This window comes from Hippocampus zosterae, chromosome 15 (assembly GCF_025434085.1).
Source record: "Hippocampus zosterae strain Florida chromosome 15, ASM2543408v3, whole genome shotgun sequence".
NCBI lineage: Eukaryota > Metazoa > Chordata > Actinopteri > Syngnathiformes > Syngnathidae > Hippocampus > Hippocampus zosterae.
The window spans coordinates 15624037-15651495 of NC_067465.1; the positions used below are offsets into that span (position 1 = coordinate 15624037).

At 42.4% G+C, this 27459-nt stretch overlaps 1 protein-coding gene across 1 annotated transcript in view; it reads right to left on the reverse strand.

Annotated features, from left to right (window-relative positions):
• Positions 1–2684: 2684 nt before the first annotated feature.
• The window catches only part of pth1r (parathyroid hormone 1 receptor), a 77081-nt gene continuing 52306 nt past the window's right edge, over positions 2685–27459 (reverse strand). The window contains exons 3-13 of the mRNA XM_052088486.1: positions 25748–25858; positions 25214–25338; positions 19851–19945; positions 15030–15216; positions 11480–11633; positions 11177–11237; positions 9982–10048; positions 9758–9852; positions 6603–6744; positions 6463–6504; positions 2685–6380 (exon numbers count right to left, since the gene is read on the reverse strand). Coding sequence (XP_051944446.1) covers positions 5982–6380; positions 6463–6504; positions 6603–6744; positions 9758–9852; positions 9982–10048; positions 11177–11237; positions 11480–11633; positions 15030–15216; positions 19851–19945; positions 25214–25338; positions 25748–25858 — 1478 coding nt within the window. The 3' untranslated portion in view covers positions 2685–5981. The remainder of the gene's footprint in view (positions 6381–6462; positions 6505–6602; positions 6745–9757; positions 9853–9981; positions 10049–11176; positions 11238–11479; positions 11634–15029; positions 15217–19850; positions 19946–25213; positions 25339–25747; positions 25859–27459) is intronic.

The following is a 27459-nucleotide window of genomic DNA, read 5'->3' on the forward strand; positions in this document are numbered from 1 at the left end:
GCAGGATTCTACGAATGTTGAAGCAACCACTATCCAGCATGTTTTTAGATGTTTTCCCCTTCCAACACAGCCGAATTAAGATAAGAAAATACAACTTTTATTTGTCTCACAATGGAGAAATTCTCAATTTACAGCGGCAAAATTTGGAGGGAAGAAAGGAGAAAAACATGAAATATTTGCATGGACAAAATAATTGTAAAAAATGAACTGTACACAGTACAGAATATAATAAATATAAGATATAAAAGATATCAGCATAAGGTGGCTGTGATATTTAAAATGGGTGAGTAGGAGTGAGTCCAGGATTTCAGGTGCGTCTACTCTATTCAATAGCCTGACAGCAGTCAGCAGGAACAAGCGACCTCTCCTTCTTGCAGCGTAGGTGTATCAGTCTCTGGCTAAAGTCTCTGCCCAGTGCTGTCAGGGTGGCCTGGAGGGAGTGGGAGGGTCTGTCCATCATTGCTGCTAGCATCCTCGTGTTGCCCACCTCCTCCAGAGTGTCCAGGGATTGGCCCAGGACAGAGTTGGCCCTCCTGACCAGTCGGTCCACTCTGTCCCGGGCTGAGATGCTCCCTGACCAGCAGACTATGCCTTAATGAATGGCTGAAGCCACTACAGAGTCGTAGATGGTCTTAAGGAGAACCCCAAAATACCTCACTTTTCTGAGTATGAAAAGCTCTGTCCCTTCCTGATCAGAGCGTCCGTGTTTGTAGACCAGTCTAGTTTATTGTTGAGAACACCCAGGTACTTGTCAGAGGTCACCCACTCTATATCCGTACCCTGGATGTTCATCGGCGCAGGTGAGGACTGTTTCCTGCGGAAATCCACAACCGACTCCTTGGTTTTCCCGGGGTTAATCTGGAGGTGATTCTGCTGGCACCAGTCCACAAAATCCTTCGTCAGTCCCTTGTACTCCTGATCGCCTCCCTCTGTTATGACGCCGACAATTGCAGAGTCATTGGTGAACTTCTGGTGGAAGGTTGGAGTGATGTGTCTGAAGTCCGAGGTGTAGAGAATGAACAGGAATGGAGCCAGAACAGTCCCCTGCGGTGCCCCGGTGCTGCAGAGAAGCCTGTCCGACTCACAGCTCTGTGCCCTCACGTACTGTGGCCAATTTGTGAGGTAATCTGTAATCCGTGATATGAGGTGGTGATCCACTCCAACGTGCTGCAGTTTGTCCCTCAGTAGGTTAGGCTGGATGGTGTTGAAGCCACTGGCGAAACCAAAGAACATGATCCTCACAGTGCTCCCAGCCTTCTCTAGGTGTAACAGCGCCGAGTGGATGAGGTAGATGATGGTGTTCTCCATGCTGATTCCGGGCTGGTAGGCAAACTGCAGCGGGTACAGTGACGAGCTCACCAGCGGTTGCAGGTCGGCGAGGACGAGTCTCTTCAGCATCTTCATCAGGGGAGATGTCAGCGCCACCTGTAGCTATTGAGCTTCTTCGGGTGGGGGGTCTTGGGCACTGGGACCAGGCACGAAGGTTTCCACAATTGTGGAACTCTGCCCGGCTTCAGGCTCAGGATGAACATGTGCAGGACAATGTCACACAGCTGGTCAGAGAAGGTCCTGAGGAGGCAGGAACTGATCTTGTCCGGACCTGCTGCCTTCCTCACCTTCATCTTCCTCAGTTGGTGATGATCAGGATTGTCATCAGGCTTCTGCAGAGCTAACTGATGAGCTGATCATTTGAATCAGGCGTGTTTGAGAAGGGAGAGATGAAAAACAGTCCTCATTAGGTACATCACAAAAAAATAGCACCATGGAGAAAAAAAAATGGACCTCAACAGGGCCTTTATTTTCGAACAGTGTCGTAGCATATTATGCTTGCACTGCAGTGCGAAGTCTATGTACCCATCTTGCTGATGATTTACTGTTAGAGGAACAGAATGATATCATGTTTAAAGTTCCATTTAATTTGGGTCTGTCACGACGGTTTGTGTATTTAGCGCCCCCAATTGTCTTTGCGCAAAGGTGTCAGGTGGAAGGTTTTTTGAAATCCACAGTTGATCGGTTTACAACAAGAGTGCAAACACATAGAAGGAGGCTAGACTCAGCTTGTGAGGCATGAAGTGTTTGAGAACATCAAAAGACGGTCTGGGAACTGGTCGCGGCCCAGGCGAACATTTATCATCCACGAAGTCTACGACTTGGTTATTCCTGGGAGACCAGATATTAAGGTGTTAAAGTGACTGTGGTTCAAAGCTTGACAAAAGTTAATGACATCTCCGATTGAGGGGCCGGACTGGAGGCGTGGTATGCAAATATCGGGGGCAGTGTTTTTCTTGTATTTTGCATATGTAAATGATAAAAGTCAGATGAGGAGCACGAGGAACTTCCAAGTGTGATTGCGGAGCAACTGCCGTCGTTCCCTCTGGGAAATCAGCTACCGTCGGCTGCACCAACAATCTTCCCTGAGTCGAGTTCTTATGTTTACACTCGTCCAGGTATAACTCTGACATTTTCTCAGATTTCAACTTGTTCGAATTTTTCACTTCACTTACTTTATTAGGACCCAAAGTTACCACCCGCCCCCCCAAAAAACAAACAACAAATGTCAGGGGAAAAAACCAACAGACTCCCTTTTATGGAGTGTGATGGTGGCTGGACATTTGCTGCCACTGTCTAGTTGCGCTTTTTGTTGTTGTTTTTGTTTGTCAAATACTGTAAATCCAGTCTCAAGAAACAGTACACCAATACCTTTTATTGTCTTAATCACAAGCCACATTTAAGACATGCATGTACAGTATATACACTGGGCCTCTCATCTCCATGGCAACAGGCTCCAAAATGACAACAACAAGACATGTTTTACACTTCCATAACCTTTTGACTCCATATACTTGTTGGCCGCCAAATATAATCATTTGACATGATACAATCAGAGCAGAGGACTGTATTGTTTTATTTCTATTAATATCGATAGCAATAAAGTGCTCAAATACCATCCTATTCTATAGATGTCTATTTTAATTTTTTAATTAGTCCATAGCTGTGGTATTTTAAAGAAAGATTTCTAGGCAATTGATTTCACCGCTGACAAAGTGAAAAGCAGATTGCGTCTGAACAACAACAACAGTAGCTCATGCTGAATATGAAGAGGATTAAGATGGCTTTGTAATGTGTGGAAAATGGAAGACATTGTAGCTTAAAGAAGAAGAAAAAGAAGGGAACGACGTGACGTTCTCATAAAACTGTAGTCGGAAATTGTATTTAAACAAAATCACTTCAAAACATTGACTTGGACTACTTTTCATTTCCATCCATCCATTTTCCGATCCGCTTATCTTTACAAGGGTGGCGGGGGAGGGGGGGGTGGCGGGAACCCATCCGAGCCATCTTCAGGCATTAAGCGGGGGACACCCTGAACCGGTTGCCTCCCAATCGCAGGGCACAACACAGACGAACAACTATCCGTGTTCACATTCACACCGCGGGATAATTTAGACTGTTCTATCAGCCTGCCACGCATGTTTTTGGAATGTGGGAGGAAAGTGGAGTACCCGGAGAAAACCCACACAGGCACGGGGAGAACATGCAAACTCCAAACGGGGAGGCCAGAGCCGGAATTAAACCGGTACCTCTGCACTGTGAGGTCAATGCGCTAGCCACTGGATCACTGGGCTTGCCACTTTTCATCTCCATGAAAATGATTTATTTCGAGCCATTTAATACCAAATCATATCAGTTATAAATAACAGCGAAACGTTTAAAGTCCTACGTCCTGAAAGTGTTTTGAGACATTTCAGAGTTCAATGCAAATATGTGACAAAAATACACCCCTCAAGTCGTACATTGTGTACAACATGTTTTTTCATGAGCTTAGTCTCTTGAGTTCAACCAAACTTTACTGCAAAATAAGCCACTACAATTGAGTGTCTCTCTGGAGTTACCAAAAAAAAAAAAAAAAATCACAGTGAAAGACACTCTTTCAAATTGGAACATTTCAGTGTGCAACCAACATTTTCACAAACATTACACCCTGACTGAGGTTTTACAATTTGAAGCCCAACCAAAATGTATTTAAGTCCTACATTTTGGTATTCAACCAACATGTGAAAAATATGCCTCGTTTCTGAATTCAACCAAAATATGAGGGGGAAAAATGGATGGGAAATGCCAAACACCGTTGTATAAATCAAGTTGAACTTTTCCTAAGATATACGCCTTAAGTGTGGAACACACCTCCTGGTACATTTCAGTGTGCAGCCAAAACTTTAGGTGAAAATATGGCTTGAAAGTTATTGGTTTGATATCTTTGGACTTTGTGAAGTTTAAAGCAAATTATCAAACATGACCAAATGGGTGGTCATCTTTTGGTTTGTGCTCCAAGTTAGAAGTTCCATTATAATTGCATCCCATTCCTTTTTTTAATGAATGCACCAAATGCCACTAAATTCTGTTGAGAGCCGAATGTTTACCTCCTGATGTTCACTAATGCTCACGTTGCATTTGCATCTTATTTTAACTCCCCTGAAGGTGAAGACATGCTGCTCAGAAATGCTCTTCTGAGGCAAAAAGCTCAAGCGTCGTCTGGACTGTACAAAAACTGTGAGGACGAAAACTGCCAGGAAAGACGGAGCGTTCGCTTGTGAGCTTGTTTTGCTGTTAAAAACGAAATGTTTTGGTGACTGTAAACCCACCAATCAATTTTCGGCAGTGCTGGTCCACATGAGGCCATGGGTGAGCTGGAGCTTATTGCAAATGACTTGCATTGAGAGGTGGGGTACACATATAGACCAGAGGTGTCAAACTATTTTTTGTCGCGGTCCACATTTAAGTTACCATTTCCCTTGGATGGCCGGTATCACTGAAACTATATAAGGAAGTCAGGAAGAACAGTTTATTCGACTACTGTATCAGTTAGGCAATGAGTGGTTTGGTGACAAGAAAACGCTTATAATACCTCTCTTATTTATTAGAAGTGAGAAGTTGAAATTTTGGTCCAGATTTTAGCAAGACTCATGGAAGTTGACATGTTTGATTTGCTTTCACGGGCCACGTAAAATGATGTGGTGGGCCAAGTCTGGCACCCGGGCCGTGAGTTGGACACCAGTGATATAATCAAACAAAAACTTTTATCTATGAACAATTTTAAGTCCTCACTCAAGCTAACATGTGTGTTGGATATAAGCTGCAAACTCCACGCAGGAAGGCTGGAGTTCTAAGACAATACTGTGAGGCAGACTTGCTAACCACCAGAACAACGTAATGTAAAAAAAAAATAGATCTCTAAAAAAAAACATCACCCTGGTTTAAGTATGAATTGAGGAATTTAAAAATGCTGCCGTTTAGGTTTGTACTATATACTGCACATATGTCAAATATTACAAACTACAACAGAAACTACATATACACACATACACACACACACACACACAAAACACTTCTTTGCAATAACGACATTAGCTCACAATTTGAATGGCATTTGTAAACATTTTGACTTGTATGTACATCATGAAAGCAGCATATATAGCACAGGATCAGCTTGATCGAAATGTCTATTTGCAACACATATGAACAACGCAGTCTCCAGTGATGCCAAATACAAACAAAACATCCACAAACACTGGATACATTCATTTAAACTGCGTGGAATGTGGGAAACGGTTCATTTTGTAGATAGAGTTGTTAAATGCCTGAAAAAAAGTTGAAAAATCAAAAGTGTACATGAATTACCTGAGTGGCTTCCTGTTAACACAGATTTTTTTTTTTTCAACGCAACTTCTTTCTCCATCTCCAAACCTGGCCATGAGATTGATTAAGGCTTTTCCTGGCAACTTCAGTCTGATGTATGTGACCAAAAGAAAAAAAAAGCATATAATGTAAAAAGAAAAAAAAACTTGAAAAGATGGCAGTGGATGCAAAGAAATAAAATCCATTTTAAAAGACAGCCTGTTTTAAGACTGTTGCACATTCAGCGTGGCAGCTCAAAGTGTCTCGGCCACAAAATTTGGGGACACCCCTTTTTACGGAGCGGGTCACATGACCGTCTCACGCTCTTCCTCCACCACGAACACGGGCGAGGGCTTCTCTTCCTCGGCCTCCTCGCACGGCTGCGGCGGCGGTGGCTGCTCCGCCGGCGCGGCGCAAAGCTCCTCGGGTTCGGCGTGAATCTCCTGGCCCGAGGACGGTGCCGAGCACTCGGACACGGAGCCGTTCTTGATGTAGCCCGGCAGGTTGCGGTGCCCGTTGACCGGCGTCGGTCCCAGCCGGGTTGTGAGGTGGAGGCCGTGCGGCGCCCGGGCGGTCACATTGGTGACGCTGGTGTGCGACACCATCGGGCCGTAGCTGTACGTGTTGCTGCCGCTGCGCGCCTTTCGCTTGAAATCCAGTGCCAGGGTCCGACGGCTCCACGATTTCTTGATCTCTGCTTGCACCTTTGAACACAATGTGGTGCATTTGGAGGCATTCAGGGTGATTTGGCATGGCGATATTCTCACGTTTGGATGGAGGACTCACCTCCCCATTGCAAAAGCAGTATATGATTGCGACAAGGAAGCCCTGCAACAGAAAGAATATAGAAGAGCTCTGACATCACCACATTTGCTTTGGCTACACGGCGCTTCATTTAGTGGTAGCGTTTGTGGAGAGCATTGAACCTGGAAGGAGTTGAAGAGCATCTCATAGTGCATCTGGATCTGCCAGGGGATGCCCGACACTTCCGTATAGGGCATGGCGTTGAATATGATGTAGTGAACGCCAAACAGCGGCATCAGCACCAGCGTGGACTTCAGCAGCTTTCTGCAATGATACAACAAATGTTGGAAAACAAGAACAATGAAGCATTGTAAATAACATCGCCATTTTGTTTTTACTTGTTTATAGAGGATTGCATCCAGGTTCCAGACACTCGAGGTACTCCGGTTTCCTCCCACATTCCAAAAAACATGCATTGCAGGCTGATTGAATGTTCTAAATCAGTGGTGGGCAAACTACGGCCCTTGGTCTTTTTAATCCGTCCCGCCGAAGATTAGTGCACAATTAAGGTTTGATTGCATTCATTTCGTTTGGACTTGTAATGACAGGTATGTCAACACCAGGTGGCGCAGTTAATTCAAGTTGCAGAGCACAGGGAGGGAGGGGAAGACGAAGAAAGAGGGAGAGAGTAATGGCCATGGAAGGGAAGGTCATATGTATCTGACTAAACGAAGCGGATAAAGTACGAAACATTCAGGAGACACCTGGAGTCGGAAAGACTCAAATCTACGAGACTTTGAAAAACAAGGAAGCGATTCTTACTCAGTCCGATTCAGGCGATTTCCATGCTTAGACTGAATTGCTTGTGGCTCGAGTAAATGAACATTTCCTAGAATGGTTTGATTTTTATCATGTTAAAAACTTTCCGCAAACTGGACCGCTAATAAGAGGCGGAGAGCAGTCAAATATGTAGAGCGTGAACAACAGGGGGCTCAGTACACATCCTTGAAGAGAACCGGTGCTGAGTGTGATGGTGGAGGAGAATGTTCCATTATTTCTGGCATACAAAAACATTGTGCTATCTTCTTTATTTTCTATTTCTAACTTTTGTCCCGGCCCTCCACAATATTTTCTGCTTCTCACGCCCCCCCCCCCCGGAAAATAATTGCCCACCCCTGTTCTAAATTGTCCCTAGGTGTGTGTGGTTGTGAGTGTGGATGGTTGTTCGTCTCTGTGTGCCCTGCGATTGGCTGGCAACCAGTTCAGGGTATCCCCCTGCCTACTGCCCAAAGACGCCTTGGATAGGCTCCAGCGCCCCCTCCCCAACACTTTTTTTTTTTTTCCAAGATGGCGCCCGAGTAGGCAGCCCTCGGCAAGTGCTCTTCAAGAGCCTTGCTTTTTTGTTCTTTTTTGCTGTTTTTGTCTTTTGTTTTGTCACATGTTGTTTGTTGTTTCATTGTGTGGACCTGATATGGACTGTTTTCAGCGCTTTTTGGCCACAACATTCGTCAAAGGAGCAGTATCTGTGCTTGGTGGTTGCGCCTTCTCGGCAGCACGCCTGTACCAGCACAGATTTTGATTGGGAGGAATGTCGGCGCCATTGACTGTCGGTGCTGGACAGACCTGGGGCGCTTGTGTTTTTTGCGCCAGTAATGGGCAGCATTTTTCACAACCCCGATTTGTTCAGTGGCTATGTCAGCGCTGTTGGACAGTCGGCGTTGGTGCGGCTGGATGGATGGCCGCTGAAGTTGAGGATGAGGAGAGAGGAGCGTTGGCGAAGAGCGCCGATGCGTATTTGGAACCGTGAGTTGCCGCTTGGAATTGAAATGGATTTCCATGGGACAGGAGAAGTGAACCAATCTCTTTTTTCGTCAATGGATGCTACAGCTTCTTGTTGACTTTGAAACTTAGCTTGTAGCCGACGTGTGCACATTTTGAGCATGACGTCTCTGATCCACTGGTTAAAGGACACTTTGATTCTCTCCTCTTTCATCTCAAACTGCTTCAAACAACAAAGCGTGTGATGGAAAAGTGGTTAGAACTGCATGACTGTCCGTGTTTTATGTGATGTGTTGTGTTTATTATTTTACTTTATGTTAACTGTTCTGTAAAGCGCTTTGTTACAGCTGCCGCTGTTGTGAAAGCGCTATATAAATCAGCATGTATTGTATTGTATTGTATTGTACTTGTGAGGATAAGCGGATCGGATAATGGATGGATGGATGGAGATGAAAAGTAGTCCAAGTCAATGTTTTGAAGTGATTTTTTAAAATACGATTTCCGACTACAGTTTAATGAGAACGCCAGGTCGTTCCCTTTTTTATTTCTTCTTTTTCTTCTTTAAGCTACAATGTCTTCCATTTTCCACACATTACAAAGCCATCTTAATCCTCTTCATATTCAGCATGAGCAACTGTTGTTGTTCAGACGCAATCTGCTTTTGACTTTGTCAGAGGTGAAATCAATTGTCTCGAAATCTTTCTTTAAAATACCAAAGCTATTGACTTTTACTAATTAAAAAAGGAAAAATAGACATCTCGAGAAATGGATGGTATTTGAGCACTTTATTGTGATCAAAGATAAGATAAGATATCCTTTATTTGTCCCACACTGGGGAAATTTACAACCTCCAGCAGCAAGAATGTAGGTAGAAAGAATATGAATATGAATCAATATGAATAGAATTAATATAATATAGTCCACTGCTCTGATTGTATGAATTCAAATGATTGTGTTTGACAGCCAACAAGTATATGCAGTCAAAGGTTTGTGGAAGTGTAAAACATGTCTTGCTGTTGTCTTTTTGGAGCATGTTGCCATGGAGATGAGAGGCCCAGTGTATGTACATGCATGTCTGAAATGTGGCTTGTGAATAAGACAATTAAAGGGATTGGTTTACTGTTTCTTGAGACTGGATTTATTTGACAAACAATAATAACAACAAAAAAGCGCTACTAGACAGTGGCAGCAAACGTCCAGCCACCATCACACTCCATAAAAGGGAGTCTGTTGGTTTTTTTCCCCTGACATTTGTTGTTGTTTTTTGTGGGGGCAGAGACAGGTATTTTGTCAATTTTCTCTTTTTTTAAATTTTTTATTTTTTTTATTTTGCTCCAGCATGCCCCGCTACCCTTGTGAGGATCAGAAAATGGATCGAAATTGTAAGCAAAACTGATTTTGCTATTTTTCGTGAGCCGTGACAACCTTGCTGATCACTTAATTTTTTCTTAAAGAATGCTGTACATGTCACAAATTGTTCAAAGATATCCGAGCAGGGCTGCAATCAAGTGCAGCTACTTATCCGGAAGGTTTAAAAATAGATAAAATCATCACGTACCTGTACTGCTGCCTCGTGTCACACCTTCCAGCATTGGTCTCACGCAGTTTGGTTGCTAGGACTCTGATGATGTTTAAAAATAAGACAAAATTGACCTGCCAAAGAAGGTAAACACATAACGAGAGGGCTGTAATGACGGCTCTGATTCCCCAGGAGCCGGTGCCATCATTTTCTTCACAGCAGGTTGGGGGGGAGGCCACATCCATTAGAAAGTGTAAACTCACCACGACAGCCGCAAGTATAGGCACTTGATAAATCCATTTCAAATTGCCCGCACTTAAGTCCCAGCACCTGCCGCAAGATAAACAACAAAACTGGGATTAGTCTTCGCTAAACAACGTGATCCAAGACAAGTGACATTCCACTGCCTCCAAGTGGATCTTCTCCATCTCTGAAAACACACCATTAAAACAAGTTCATTTCAGTTTACTTGTCAGCGGCACTTGTTTTAAAAGGGCTCTATAAACAGAGCTGCGTTGTGTTGAGCTGAGATAGTATACTTTATAAACCTCATGTGTTCTAATTATGTATGAAAAGGACATTTTATATACTTAAACTCAAGTACAAAGTACTACTAGCTTTTCGTAAGGGTTATCATGAGAAAACAAAAAACAAAAACAAAGCTAGGGGTTAGGTTTAGGGTTTGGGGGGGTTACAGTAAAGGTAAGGGCTGGGGTTAGCATTTGGGTTAGCATTTGTGGAAGAGTTCAAGTTTGGGTTTTGTTTCAGGTTAGGGTTTGGATATGGATTAGGGTTAGGGTTAGGTTCGGGGTAATGGTGAGAGGGTTCGGATTATGAAAAAGATTCTGTCTTGAGAAAAGAAAACGGGCACTAAAGTCATTTTAACATCGATCCATCCATCCATTTTCTGAACCGCTAAATCCTCACAAGGGCTGCGGGGGTGCTGCAGCCTATCCCAGCTGTCTTTGGACAGTCGGTGGGAGACTGAACTGGTTGCTAACCAATCGCAGGGCACACAGAGATGAACAACCAACCACAGTCACACTCACACTTGGGGACAATTTAGAGTGTTCTATTACCCTGTCACGCATGTTTTTGGAATGTGGGAGGAAACCGGGAGTTGGGATTGAACCCACGACCTCTGCACTGTGAGGCGGATGCGCTAACGACTTGATCACCGGACCGCCGCATCTGACCATATTGAATCCAAATTGTTTGTTGTCACCTCGATCTCATGCCTGTCAGATAGTTTGTGAACACAGGCAATATTTTCCCCCAAAAATTGTTCCGAAACCAATTTGTGCGTAAACTGAGGTTTCATTTGGAGGCTCACATTTAACTGTTCCATTTTTTTTCATTTCAGTGAGGTGAAGGCAGCTCTGACAAACTGAACGGCGGTCCTCGTCGGTCAAAGTAGCTACATAAATAATGTAATCCGAAAAAGCAATCTGCACTCACTCTGTGTCCGCAAATGTAGCCCTCACTGTCGCCCAAACGCTCACAAACATGGCTGGCACACCTGCAAAATCAAATATTCACATTAGGAATGACAAGCCCTCCATCTGGAGACCCGACCATTTGTCGTCCTCGACGAAGATGGGCGAACGCGGCATCCACATTGTATGCGCTGTGCTTATGCCAGTACTATGCACAGTGTGTACAATGCAGGTGCTATGAAGCCCGTATCGAAGGCAGCCCAAATTACTTTCTGCGACATTCCCAGATCGAATCATGACACTTTGGTTAATCACTTCAACTCACCCCATCCAATCATCGTGAAGCCCCAAAGATATTTCCGGTCCGAGAAGAAGGTCATGAAGATAAGACTGTGGAGGTACAGACCCTCTACCAGGATCCAGAAGTAATTGGTTGCCAGAAAGTACATGAAGAGGGTCACGGCCGCCTTGCAGCCAATCTGCACATTGAGAAACAGGAATCCAAGTAGATGGCATCAGTTCCTTTTCACACGAACGTGCGACTAAATCAAGGGTGAGTAAACTTGAATGTATGTAGATGTCGATAAACATATACACAAATAAACATATGTACAGTCAATATGGATAAACCTATACCGTATTCAGTATACATACTGCACACATATAAGAGGGTCATTCAATAAATAAGGTGCATTTTTCAGTAAAAGAACTAATACAGATCGCAGCTTACTTTTTTATTTTTATTTTTTCAATGTAGTCTCTCCCAGCACTGTCACACACTTTTCCCATCTGTGCACAAGCTTCCCCTTTCCCTCAAAGTAAAAATCTTTGGACTGATGTCTCAGCCACTTGCTCACAACACTTTTGACTTTGTCACTTTCAAACTTGCAGCCTATCGTGAGCGCTTCTAAGGGACCAAACAGGTGAAAGTCTGAAGGGGGCAAATTCTGGGCTGGAAGGGGGGATGAGGCAGTAGTTCCATGTCCAGCTCGTTGATGGTCTGCACCAGGTGTCACCAACATTTTTGAGGGTGAGAGCAACTTCATGTGTACCGATTGTGTGAAGGGCTACCAAATTGATACACGTCTGAAATAACATATTTGTCCAAAATACCTTCAATAATATGAGGATGTGTTATTTTTAATACTTGATGATTTAAATTGTCAGACTTTGATCGTGTTTCGAAATGTCTCACAGTACTGCCAATGTTTGCATTTTTAAATCATAATTTCTACTAGCAAATCACAATGTCCAGGCACTGGCGGGCTACTCAAGTGGTCTTCACGGGCTACCTGGTGCCCGCGGGCACCATGTTGGTGACCACTGGTCTGCACCATTTGGGCTGCTGTGTGAGGCCTTGCGTTGACATGATGCAAGATGACCCCTACTGAGTGATGGCCCTTGTGTTTGTTCTTTCTCTTTCTTGACCAGCTTCAGCAGTTCACAGTAGACTACATTAAAAGGTCATATTGAAAGGTCTTGTGGCATACTCCACGAAGCAGGAAGTACGCTACGAATTAACATACTGACCGGCAGTCAAACAAACGTGCTTGCACTCACAACAGGTAAGCCGTTGAGGTGGTGAGGCTGGATAGGATTAAAGCCGTCATTCCCTGAAGATACCAAGGCCCGGATGAAATGGGACCCTTTCTTTTGCATTACCGAAAGAGCCAGGTAACACGATCGGGCCATAGATACCCAGATCTTTCCCAGTGACTTTAGCGAAGGTGTTTTTGTGCAAAGGTGTGACCTGAACCTCCTTGAATGAGGGCAGATACACACCCTGACATAGAAAAACATGCACGGGGACACAAATGGACCGCACACAATCTGACAATCCAACTTTACAGAGAGAATAATGAGATGCATTTTTGAGAGGAATAATACAATGTTATTAAATTGTGGCTCGAATTTGCAGACGGCCGAATATGAGCAAGTATCCTAGTCTTTGTGAGAGTGCAGAAACACACCTAGATTCAACCACATAGCCGAACAGCGAGATCACAAATGCCATTGTGTTTGCTCGGACATGATTTGAAAAGTGTGATCCACTGATTTCACATGATGTGCAGTTGTAACGACAGAATGAGCGAAGGCCTCAGGAGAGCTGACTTGGTCAGCCATTGATTCTGCTCCAGTTGACCTTCCCCTCGCAGCTTGTTGTCACCACGGCGTGTTGTTCGAGGCCACTCGGCGCTGATTACTGATGGCTCTCTCTCTCTTTTTTTTTTGTGTCTGGCATCATGTTAGAGGCTACCGTATTGATTATGTCATGTGTGAAAAACTGTACTGGGGATACCTGTGTACAGAAGAATATGAAAACCACGTTACATTTACACTGCAAGTGTTCAATGCCAATTTATGTCATGCCCACATTTGATTTATTTCTTCCCCAATCGGTATATGTCGACAAATGAAGTGTAAGACACTTCATATTTTTATCCACATTTGGTAGAGGCCTGATTCCAATCTGAAGAACACAAATAATTCTGTGCGTTCTACTCTCCTTAAGATACCACAACATCAGACACTAATTTCACAATGGCAATTGCTCTTCAATGTCTGTAGTAAAAATCATCTTATGGGCTAATGTAATTTCTGCAGATGGTGTATTTGGGGTTTTCATTCGCTTTTAGCTATAATTATTGAAACTGTATGAGGGGAAGATTCGGGGGGGGGGGGAGGATCACAATATATTTCACACAGTGAATCTGTCGGTCATTTTCCACTTTATTGAATGGACTTTAACACTGTTTATGGTTGGCTATAGATGCCACAATTTTGCAGCCAAGAACTACTTCCGTCTAAATGAAGCTCCAGATGCTCAGTTCAACTTCGTTGACTCCAAGATGGCACAAGATGTGTCTTTGTCAAGCTTTGGCCTATGCTTGTAAAAGGCAATCGAGGAAGTTTTTCAGCAAATAGTGGAAGATCGGCTCCTCCGAAACTCTGCGACCAGTTGAAATTTGCAAATACCCAACTGAGAATATGCAAGGGTTCACTCTAAGCTTTGAGAAGAATCATAACTGATGAACTTAACTTCTACAAATGACAAAGAAAGCAACAGCTATTGTTGTATTGTCGGAGAGTATATTGCTTGAGCATTGTCATATTAATGCTCAAACGACTGTTATTCTTGCATTCAAAGCTATCACGACTTCTATTCCTTATCTTGGTTTCAACTCTGCTGTGAGGCTCTCGAGTCACTCTGACACAACATATTCTTTTTGATGTACGAAAAATAACGAGGGTTTAAAGACACTCATACAAGTTTCAGGCTGAATACCTTTTTTGTGAAGGAGCAAATCTACTGAAGGCATTAGGCAGATTATTAGCTTGCATATTCACGCATGCATGAAAAGCACACAGTTTAAAGTGTAGCTTTGGACAGGAGGGAGGAGGGGAGATGAGGGCAAGAGGAGTGGGGTGGAGGGGAGCCGGGGGGAGTCAAGCAGTGCCAGCCTCGAGTAAATGCTTGGCCTTCGGCCCAAAAATAAATAAATAAATAAAAATCACTATTTATTTGCTCCGACCCTGGAAAAGCCAAGGTGGGACACTGCAAAAAGAGACTCACACCACTTCCTCCTACAGAGGCTCAATGCTTCGCAGCTCTCTTGAAACACGTGTACTGTACAGTGCTGATGAATAGCGACTCAAAACAACAACAAAAACATGTAAGCCTCGAGCCCTTCTGCCATATAGGGGATGCCAATTTGCATGCCTTTGTAGGTGCTGCTGTTTTGCTTAGCAATGGAGTTCAAATTGGGTCAGCAGTCTTGGTCACGATAAGGTCAAAGAACCGGGACATTTATATTTAGTGAAGCATTTTTTTCCCGCCAATAATTCTGACGAGACCGCATTCGCTTTGCACTTACAAAATGTGCTTTGTTGGATGGGGGAGCCTCTGTGATCGACTTGAGTTCCTCCACCGTGACACGTTGCACATCTTCCAGGGCAGATCCTGAGTAGAGCACAACGTCCTTGACGAAGATGCTCACAGCTCGCAGCATGTAGGACACGAAGAGATGCATGTGGATGTAGTTTCTGGTGCAGTGCAGACGTCTGACAACAAACAAAATGGTGGCTGTTAGGGGGTGATCGTTCTTAGTGATAAACTGAGCAAATTCCTGACAATAAGGCTTCAAACCAGGGTTGATTAAAAATATACAGTATATATATATATACACACTGTACATCTGCTATCCGATGGTCAGACATTACACACGAGGTTTTACTGAAGAATTCCTTTCAGGGAATGTTGGCTAATCTCAGTGCTATTCTGAGTTCAAACATGATTACATGGAAACGCAGGGGCGCTGCCCACACGAGAATATGATGCGAGTGTAAATATAAGACCAGTTCAATTTTGACTTGAAAATATATTTAACCCTGGAGAACCCACAGAGTCAAATTTGACCCCTATAAATTTTGCTACTCAAATGCTACCCTTAAATCCACCCCAAAGGGTCAGATTTGGCCCTAATCCTAAATTACGATTAAAGCATTGAATATTTCAAAAAACATATATTTTGGTGTTCAGTGAACATATAGCAGTCATTTAATGTACAATTCATCATTTTCCAAAGAAGAAAAAGGTTCTTGGGTTGTCCAGGCTTAAATAGGCTTTTTGAGTTTCATCAAATCTTAATTTCTTTGATTGAAATCAAACACAATGTTACATTTCGGGGCAATAACAACACAATTGCAAGTAAGATTAATTGAATTTGCCCACAAACACATTGCCAGTGTGGAGAGGTTGTACATCATTGTAACTATGCGCCCAGATAAACTACGGTGTCAATATCCATTCACATATCCCTTATTTGATCCACTCATCCTCTTAAGGGTCGCGGGCATACTGGAGCCTATCCCAGTTGTCTTTGGGCAATCGCAGGCCACACAGACGAACAACCATTCGCGCACACAATCGCAACCAGGGACAATATAGAGTGCCACCACACATGTTTTTGGAATGTGGGAAGCCATAGCGCGAGTAGAAAATCCACGCAGGCATGGGTAGAACATGCAAACCGCGAACCGTGAAGCGACATGCGAACAAGTCGAACTCTGTGCCAACCAGTGTCAATACTGTATTGCTAATCCCAATACAATCAAATATTCTTTTCCCATCTAAAGATCAAGAGTGAAGTAAACTTGGTCAACCAAATTTTTAGTTTTTCTGTTGTTTTCTTTAACATTTTACACCTGCAGCTCTTACATGCATTTCGAAGATCTCTGCTTTCGGGATTGGCAAAATTAAAAACTCTGGCTGTTGTTTATGAAAACATTTGATTCCAAGTATTATGCATGTACGTGGATGTAATATCAAACTATACGAGTACACGGATGGAATCTTCTGTTATGGTTTGCAACTAACAATAACGCCAATATAATGTGCGGATTAGCCAACACGCAACAGAACTACCGTAGCAATGACAATGTAGGACATCAACCCACTATCACGTGTGCTCTCAGTGCTCGCGGGAATGCATGGACCAAGTACGTAATCCCATGTATAAATTACAGCACGGCACATCATCGAATTGCAAACAATAACATTAGGCTCATAACCACAGCCTATCTAGTTTACCGTTCTTCCAATCCGTATGGGTCTCATTTCCACTCCGTGTCCGGCACAACATTCTCCACATCATGAGCATCTCGCTCGTACATGTATGGTTCAATATACGTCTTGCTAAAACCCTGCTCTTCCTCCAACTCTTCCAACACCTGGATAAATTTAAAATGTCCCTTTTCAAAGTGATTTCTGACTGTCTGTAGACTTTCCATAGAGAGACAGTCTATTGTTATCTTACACTTCCGGGTTTGTCACTCGTCAGGATATTACTTCGGGAAAACTATTACTTTGTCAAATTTAAGTTTAATTTTTGTCGTTTTTGTCCATGCTTTATTTAATGTATTTTGTTTAATTACTTCACTTTTGACATAAAAAACCTTTGATTTGGGACGTTTTAAAATTGCTTCACAGTTGACCTTTAAGGCGCTAAAGATTTGACAAAGCTTCCTATTGATCGGAAGCAGTGGACGACAACTAATCTATCCCACATTTCCCTGGTGATAAACCCACACATTAATATGAAATAACTCCTGTTCCTGCTTGGGAAAACATTCGGGGAGCGCCGGTGTCTCCGAGCTGACGTGTTTGAGGTGAGACGTGGCTGGACTGCTTTTGGAACAGCGTAGCCAGAATGTCAGAAGGGCCCTTGGGATAACTTATTAAACTCATTTGGCCCCGAACATATTGCCTTGTGCCAATGGGGAGCGATTCTGAAGCCTTCTGACGGCTTGTGTGGAAACATTAGTAAATAGAGTGTCGATTCCTGACACTTCCTGTTGCCCACCTCACCCCAAAAACTGCGCGGACAGGCCATGAAAAACATCGGTAGGTTGAATGAGACCATGCAAGAGTTTCTTATCGTCATCATCTGTGCGTTTATTTTACTCTGAAGCTGTAGTAAAGAAAATGTGTTTTTACTGCAGGTTTCCCCGACTACATTTGATGGATTCATTAAGAATTCCACATGAAAATACTTGGTCTTGAAGTGTGAATGGCAATGCTACGCCAAGTGCACAGGTGACACAAATGTACGGAGTCAAACAATTGAAGCCAAGCTCATTGAAAACGTGTTGACCACTTTCTTGTCTTTAAATGAACACAAAAATCCTTAACCCCGATTCCCCTCTTTGTCCTTTTTGTAAATATTAGTAATGCATTCTGTTTTTTAAAATTTAGCAATAATTTTTGATGTGTTGCGGTTTGTGGAACAACATTTTCCAGGAAAATTGATTTTGCGACATTTTTTTTGTAAAAAGAAAAATAAACACTAGCTGTGAGATAGAGGAATGTGAACCGAGGAGCTTTAATGATGCTGGCAACAGATTCAGAAGAATACATCCCTCTCCATGTCCTCAAAAGATTTTTTTTAATGAACCACATGCTTCCCTCCATCCATCCATCCATCCATCCATCCAACCATCCATCCTCTGATCCACTTCATCCTCAAAGGGGTCGCGGGGCGTGCTGGAGCCGATCCCAGCTGTCTTTGGGCAGAAGGCGGGGTATCGCAGGGCACACAGAGACGAACAACCATCCGTGTTAACAATCACACCGATGGACAATCTTGAGTGTTCAATCAGCCTGCCATGCATTTTTTTGGAATGTGGGAGGAAACCGAAGCACCCAGAGCAAACGCTGCACTGGGGGAACACTGCAAACTCCACACAGGAAGGCTGGAGCTGGAATCGAACCCCATACCTCTGCACTGTCAGGTCGACGCGCTAACCACTCAAACACGGTGCCACCTCACATGCTTCCATGTAATTTCAATTCATTTCAGTCTTGACCTTAGGTGTATACTTTGTACACGTACTCTATCTATACTTTTACATAATGGGGGAAGTCAAGTCAAAAAGTTCTTTACTTCTGTTCTTAGTCCAAACAGGGTATTCTGGTTAATAATAGTATTTCTGGAACATGATTTCAGTAGAAAAATTCACTTGCTTTTATCGATCTCAGTGGACGGTCATCGTGCCTTGTATTGTCATGAACTGAAAAGGACATTACAGTGGCGAAGGGGTCAGCATGCGAACGTCACATGGCCAAACCCCGAAAACGGGTAAGCCGTGATGGTCTTTTGCCACCTCTGCTTGTACAGTGGTACCCCTACATATGAAGTCAATTGGTTCTGGAAGAAATTTCTTAACGAGAACATTTTGTAAGTGGAGACGCATTTTCCATGTCAATGACCGAATCTGTTCCAAGTCCCCCAAAATTCTGACAAAAATTATTTCTAGCATAAAAATGCATCAAAATATGTAACAAATACATGTTACAATTAGATGATTGCAAAATAAATGAGAGTTGTTCATAATGTAAAAAACAAAGAATAAAAAATTAAAATGACACTCATTTAACTTTTAACTGGGTCGTCATCATTTTGTTTGCCCTCTTCACTTCATGTTCTCTCTCTTAAGAGGTTTTTGCCTGGAGCTTTGTAAAGAACTGATCCAACGACGTTTGGTTTTGTCGGCTTTTAACAATCCTACGTGATTGTCCAAGGCAAACAGCATAGTGAGCGATCGCCCGACCGCTGAACACTTTTTCTGGGTTATTCACGTTGATGTAAAACTCTCGGAGCGCCTCATGGCCCGAGGGGCGAATGACGAGGACACTGCATAGAAACATATCTATCTATTTATCTATCTCGACAAATAGACACATCCAGTAGATGTAACTCTTAGCCAATGGAATGCCAGGAGGATGCGCAACAATAGCCAATGACAGAGCAGCTATAATTATGTTGCGTTCAGGAAGCTCGAAGATATGACTAACAGCCCATACTGTATTTTTACTTTTCACATCTTGAGATTTCTTTCGTAACAAGAGGCAATATTTTCCTGTTGAGGCGTTTCGTAACTTGAAAATTTCGGATGAAGAGACGTTCGTAAGTAGAGGTACCAGTGTAATGTGGAAAATATCTGATTTTATGATCAAGCTGTCATGTATATTGTCCTGCAGTTTTCTATTATTAAAAACTCATCACATCAACCCGTGTTGTGACATTCGGACTTCTTGTTTTTGTTTCACCTCTAGTTGCTTCCACTGTCTCACAAGAAAAAAAGTCTCCAAGGGATGAAGCTGATGAAAGAGACAGCGACAGACAGCAGGGACCCACCGGAAATATCCCAAGATGAGCACAGCCACTATGAGCGATCCCAGCGAGACGGAGTAGCCCACGGTGTAGATGAGGTACAGACGGTGAAAGACATCCTGTTGGAAGAATTCCATTGGTTAGAACAATAGCAACACCGCATGAGACCACAGTTAACACCAATGCAAACACAAATGAGTGTCTTTTGGTCACATCTGGCTTGAAGATGAGTTCAAAATAGGTTACGGTGATTGTTCATTTAACACTGAACTTCACGGTGGATTCTCACACACGGACGATGTCGATGACATTTGTGGAAGTATTCAAACAGGAATGATGTGATTGGGCTGAATTATGCACAGGCGAGAGACCTTCATGATGGCACGTGTGTCCATGTCCAGTGGTGCCTTGAGGAAATAGTTTAATCCACTGCAACTTCTCGTAATACAAATCATCTTTCCACATTGAAATGTAAATGAATTGTAAAACATTGATTAAAAAAATTATTAAATTAAAGACAATATAATTAAACAATTTTTTCCACGCGATCTCCTGCAATTGCTGCTCCATTCTGTTTTGGCTACCTCCGGTAAAGTAAGATAGACGTACCAATATACTGTATCAGGGGTTGTCCTGCGTTTAAAATTGAGTGGCAGGTGCTTCCAGCTAATTTTGTGCCGCCTGCAGCCAAACATCGATGTCCGCGCTATATCAACAGCAGTGCACTGGAAAGACCTGAAGCAACTACCGAAGAAGAAACAGATCAAATCGTCTTTTTTTTCCCTGCTAGTTGGTGCTATCGATGTCTTGACTTTCCCTGGCAAATGGTACAAACAGGTCAATATTGCTTTTTTTCCCATCCAAGCAGAGATGGGCACTTTACCCTATTTTGCTGGTCTGTCTTCCATCCCCTGTCCGTGACCTGGATACCCTTTGGCCATCATCCCTCCGTCCTTATTCATATAATAATCAACCAGTGTCCTCGTTCCGCCCTTGTGCTTTTAAAGTGCTTCCGTCATTGCATTTCACTAGTCCACCCCCACCGCAGCCAGGAAAAAAAAAAAAAAAAAGCATCCGTGCATGACGCCATGGGAGAGAGGCTAACAGCAGAGCCAGACCTGTCACCAGAGTCCAGCCATAAAGGGGGCACATGAAATGCATGGGCAGGCCAGTTAATAACCTGCAGACAGCCCTTTTTTTTCTCCACATATTCGCGTAGCACTGCCGATCCCATTTTGAATGGTGCCTTTTGGACAACCACGGGCAAGTATTATCAGACACTTCATTTTAATTGCAGGTACAAAGACACCTTGAGTACGTTGACGCAGCAGCAAAGTGAGGCCGATTGTGAAGATGCTTCCGCTTTGAAAATATTTCGTCATCCAAAAACTCACTGGATTAATTTTGACGTATTGCTTTTGATTGTCTGATATTATCCGAGCTCAGTTTTTCAGTTATCTGCCCTATTTATGGCTAATGTTAATGCCACATAAAATGTGGTGGATCTTCTTCTTCCTGAAAAAGAAAGTGAGTCTGTTTTATTTACAGAATACATGCATGGTCAGGGTGGTACAATTTGAGCCAAGAAAAACCCTGTGTTCTCGAGAATCAGTCCCTCCTTCAGCTTCTTCGCACAGCAGTAACAATAGTTGCTCTTTGCAGAGGATAACGATAATGTGTATGCATGTGAAAACAGTATTGTTTTACTGTCTGCATGATACACTTTTTGTGTGACAGCAGCATTACACAGATGCTAATGGTTAACCCGTAAGCCTATGGTGTTTTCAGTTGTATGCTAGTGTTAAGATAGGAATGGCAATCTAATTTTTTAAAAACAATGGGTCTTTGTTTGATGAGGTACTTTTGGCTGAGAATGGCAAAAAGAGTACAGAAACTATTTTTTTTGGAAAAATGCAGAATTTGCTCATGTTATCTGCTGCATGTTGTGAAGTGACTTCAGTCACTTGCTACCATATAGTGCTTGTATCGCGTGTTTGTGCTGGCAAGTCAAGGTAAATAATTGTCTGACTGACCACACGTGTCTTGCAAAACTCTTAGATCTGCAACCAGTGTACTAGACAGATGGTTGACTTTAAAGACATTTGAGTTTTTGCCATGCAGAAGGAGTCAGGCAGGCAATTTAATTGCAGCTTTAAAGTTTTATGGCATATGTCATAAAACACAAAATTCTTCATCGCTCAACTCGACCCTGTCAAAGGCTGACCAAACACCTTCTCCTTCTCTTGCTCCAAGAATAAGAATATCAAGTTCAAGGACAACCTTGGATAATAATGTGGAGTGTGTTGGATTCAAAGACTTTGCATCTGAAGAGTTGACGTTCATTGTCTGAGAAAAACATCTAAGAAAACATTTGAACATCCATTCATTTTATTTAGCACTTCCGTCCTCATTACAGTCACAGTTGGACTGGAGCTGGTCCGAGCTGAGTTTGGACGAGAGTTGGGGAACATCCGGTACTGGTCGCAAGCCAATCATGGGGCACTTGAAGTCAAATAGCGATTTTCATTCATGGGCAATGAGGGTCTTCAATTAACCCAAAAAGCATGTTTTCGGAATATGGGGCAAGGTTCAGGTACCTGGAGCTGAGTGACTGGTAAATGACCAACATCACTGGCGCTGTTAACAGTTGAACATTAACACAAGAATAACATTCTCATCAATCAATGAGGAGCTGCTCTGCCTGTCAGGAGAAAATTGAAAGTTTTCTGCTTCTGATAACACCAGTGATATTTTCACTCTGATCTCGCGGTCATTTACAAGGAAGAAGAATATGAAAAAAAGAAACAAAACACCAAGCCAGTCCCCTGCCACCTCTATCTTGTCCAACTTTGCTGACAGATTGAGTTATATTCTCAAGCCTCCATAATCAATCAAATCTGCTTGAAGCTTGGCAAGCAAAATGAATTTGTGAGATGAGACCCCTCACCGCCTTTGCAGATCTTACATTGGAACGGAAGTAGAAAAAAAAAGGTTCATAAAAAGGCTTTTGGATAAGCATGAAAGTGAAAGTCCAAATTGTAGCCTGTCACACAAGCAGGAGCAACATGAAACGGAACGTCAACCGCGAGTCGGTGTTGTAAATCTCATTATATACATCTAATCTCAATCAGTTGCCTGAACGGCGCTACATCGCTGGGATGAAAGAAACACTCAAATAAAAAGGGGTTGAACGCCAAATACACTGCGCCAACTGCACCTCAAAAGGCACTCTGCTGCGGATGGTTAGACAAACATCAAACACTGAGCACTCAGGTCTCCTCATTTTAGTCATGACCATTGTGTCTCTTGACTAGCGTTTGCAACATGCCACTAATTGCCATGAGAGTCGTGATTTCCTCATAATCACACCATGTCAGCAACCATTCAGGAAATGGACACACGGTTCATTACATGTTTCTGGAAATGGTTCTGATTATTTTTCCATTTTGTCAGCATATCAATTCAGTGACACATTGAACTTCTGAGCTCCCTGCCGTCATCAGCAAGTATGCAAACATTGTACATAATCTGAATGAATATTTTGTTATGGTTTAGTGTCAGATGATATTTTCTAGCTCAAACTCTAGCTCTCTTGACTAGCAGCTCTGTTCTCATCCCTGCCGCCACAGTTACTTTGAACAACTAACTTACCTAGTTACAGTGGTACCTCTATTTACAATTGTCTCTTCATACGAAAGTTTCAAGTTCCGAAACGCCTCAACAGGAAAATATTGCCTCTTGTTCAGAAAGAAATTTCAAGATACGAAAGGTAAAAATACGGTATGGTCTGCTGATCGCAGCCCCGAGTTTCCTGAATGCAACCTACTTATAGCTGCTCTGCCATTGGCTATTTCTGATCATCCTGGCATCCCATTGGCTAAGAGGGACTTCTACCGTATGTTTCTAAATGTGTGGATGGATAGATGTGTGTCTATGCAGCATCCTCGTCATTCGCCCCTTAGGCCATGAAGTGTTCCGATAATTTTACGTAAATGTGAATCACCTAGAAAATGAGTTTTATGCTGATGTTTGAGTTGGACATTTTCGAAAGATTGTTAAAAGCCGACAAAAGCAAACATCCTTGGATCAGTTCTTCACAAAACGCCAGGCAAAAACTACTTCTGAGAGAGAACATGAACTAAAGAGGGCAAACAAACGATGGACTCAGTTAAAAGTTAAGTGAGCGTCGTTTTTATTCTTTATTCTGTTTTTTATATTGTGCACAACTCTCATTTATTGTGCAAGAATGTAATTGTAACATGTATTCCTCCTCGCTGCCCATCTTCAAAGCCCTCCTTAAAACTCACTTGTATTCTTTGGCGTTCGACTCAGCATGACTTAGATTTGTTCTTGATTTTACTGTTTGGTGCTTTCTACCGCCTTTATTACCGATTTGTCTTACTGTTTATTGTGCATGTTAAATCGCTCCATGTACAGCACTTTGTATGCAGCTGTTTGAAAGTGCTCTATAAATACTGTTGACTTGACTTGTATTTGTTTCATATTTGGAAACATTTTTATGCATCATAAAACATTTATGTCTGAATTTTGGGGGGCTTGGAACGGATGAGGGCATTCAAATGAAAAGCGCGTCTCTACTTACAAAATTTTCTTACGAAGAAATTTCTTCCAGAACCAATTAATTTTGTAAATAGAGGTACCACTGTACTTTATTGGTGACTGATGACTTGCTTGAAAGTGTGACTTAGTTACTTCACTATTACTTGATTTTTAAAGTATCTCCGTTAGATTAAAGGTCATCATAATCGTTACATTTGGCAGACACCGACAACCCCCGCAGAACATAAATAAGGCACCCGGTTATGCCACTTCATTGTAAGTGCATTTTGAACAATGACGTTTAAGAATAGTGACTGTTAATTTTTTTTTAATTAAACAACAAAAACAAAGACACAACAACAATTTATTCAGCAGCACATCCCCCCTTTGTACTGCTTGACAAAATGTTCATGGCAGTACGGCGGGCAAAGCTAAGCAGGTGCAGAGGTGGGGCATCAATACGTGGCAGAACTTGTCCTACACATTGGAACAGCACTATAAAATGGCAAACCCATGATATAGGGCATATATTGAGTATATGTAGGGCATAGGTGTCAAACTCAGGTCCTGGAGGGCTGCTGCCCTGCATGTTTTCCAAGTCTCCCTGTTGCAACACACCTGGTTCAAATGATCAGATCATCAGCAAGCTCTGCGAAAGCCTGACATTGAACCTGTTCATTTGAATCAGGCGTGTTGCAACAGGGAGACTTGGAAAACATCCAGGGCAGCGGCCCTCCAGGACCTGAGTTTGACACCCATGATGTAGGGATTCCCGAAAGCCCGGCCCAGAACAATTGTCAAAGGGCACGGTCCAGTGTAAGCCTTACCTTCTCCTGGTTCTGGTTGTAATGATAGAGGAATTTTGCACATTCGCTGTAATTGGCCCACGTCTTGTTATTGGCCGCGGAGATCTCCCACGTCCCATTACTGCTGCATCTGCGGTAGGTTCGTCCTGTAGAGCATGCACAAAAGCCTTAATTAACTTGTTGTTCTTTTTTACACTGTTGTGGGAAATATCTTCTGTAATCAACACGACAAAACACAAGGGTGGGTGTAAACAAGGTCTGACTAAAGCCTTGATGAGTCTAATTTGATCATTTGAGCACCCCCCCCCCCCTGCAATCAAAGTCAGCAAAGGATTTTATCGAAGGATCGTCCTGTACGGTGGGCGTGTGTTAAGATTTTTTCTCCCCCACGCTGCGGTCAGCTTGGAAAACAGTTAGGGCTTACTGTCATTAATATGAAAGCTTTTCAATCTGAACAATAGTGGCCTACATTACATTACATTATTTTGAAAACATCTGAGGCATGTTGAGCAAAATCGACTCGAGGCTGCAAATGGCTTGCAGGGTCACATTTACCTCTGTGGTTGAAGTCGTAGATGTAATCCGGACATGAGGTGGACACAAGCTTTCCTGAAGCCCCTTCAGGCCAACACACAATTCCATCCCATTCTGGTGAGCAGTAACCATCTATGGAGACAGCAGCAGAGTAATATAGCATCACGTTTTCGATAGCTTGTGAATTCATGTGAAAAATTGCCTTTTATAAAAGAAAAAAAAAGTGGGGCACATGAATGTACTTTAGTGTGTAAATAAGCAACCATTTATGGCACCATGGGTCACGCAGAGAGCACACATTGTTGTCCATCTTCCATCCATTGTAATGCAATTAAGACTTATACAATCATGGCATTCCAAGCAGGCTGAGTGGTCCCAACAGACAGATCTTCATTGTAAATAGGGTGGCATACATTAGCCGCGACGTGACTCTTGCCCAAAGTCAACGGCCAAACCTAACCCAAATGAGGTTAAGGACAGTGTGGTACACCCCACCCCCTCCACCCCCAAATTGGAATGATTTTTTTTCTTCTTCAAACTTTTCACGACAATTGTGGGAACACAAGCTGTATGGGGCTGTATGATTACAGCAGACAGTCGCAGTCTTGCAAATTGAAAAATAACTTTTAAGAAATGTCTCCATCCCGCCCAAAAAATTATTTACATCAAATCTAAAAATATGACAAAAATATTGACCAAAAATTCTGTGAATCCATATATTTATTTGATTATTAAAAATGGAAGATATGATTTGTATTTTTTTATGTTTAAAATGAATGACAGTCTGAGTCATGAAAAAATGACTTAAACATTAAAATGCATGTAGTTATTTTTCCAACATTAAAAATTTAGATTTGTAAAATTAATTTGTAACAACTATTTAAAAAAAACTATTTAAAAAAAAGTAATAATTATATATATATATATATATATATATATAATATATATTCATTCATTCATCTTCCGAACCGCTTGATCCTCACTAGGGTCGCGGGGGTTGCTGGAGCCTATCCTAGCCGTCTTTGGGCAGTAGGCGGGGGACATATACATATATATACTGTATATTAGAGAGAGAGAGAGAGAATTTATTTATGACATTTTTTAACAATTAAAATTTTTAATTTGTAAAATGCATTCAGACCGATGAAGAAAATAAAATACTCCAATTATTAAATGCAAGATTTTAAGCTTAAAGTTTTTGATAACACAATAATAATAATAATAATAATAATAAGAATTATTGTAATAACACTAATGTTAAATTTAAGTACTGCGTATTGTATCCACCATGATTCCAAACGTCTTTAAATTTGTCTTTAGTTATGCATTGAAAATAATTCATGACGCCTGTTTACAAATAAAAAAACGAAATACAAGTCATAAGTCATAAAACCCAACCCATTTTTCAAAATGTATTACGATGAACAGAACACCGCGGGGGTGTTGCTGCTCTGGTTGAAAAAAAAAAAAACAAGAAAAAGAAAGAAAAAGAAACTGAATACATGTCTAGTGCCACAGGCCCATAAGTTGACTGTCAGCAGCCTGGCGGACCACAAGCCTCTGACAACAACGTTCTCCCAGCACCGTCCACCCCACCCCAAATTTCTGGGGTACAGTTTGGCATATACGTTGTGTCATTATTGAAAACATCTGTTTGACTTTGACCACTAATAACTAGCTTAGGATAAAACCAAAACTATGCTTTCCCTGCAGTCCATCCATTAAGTTCCTGC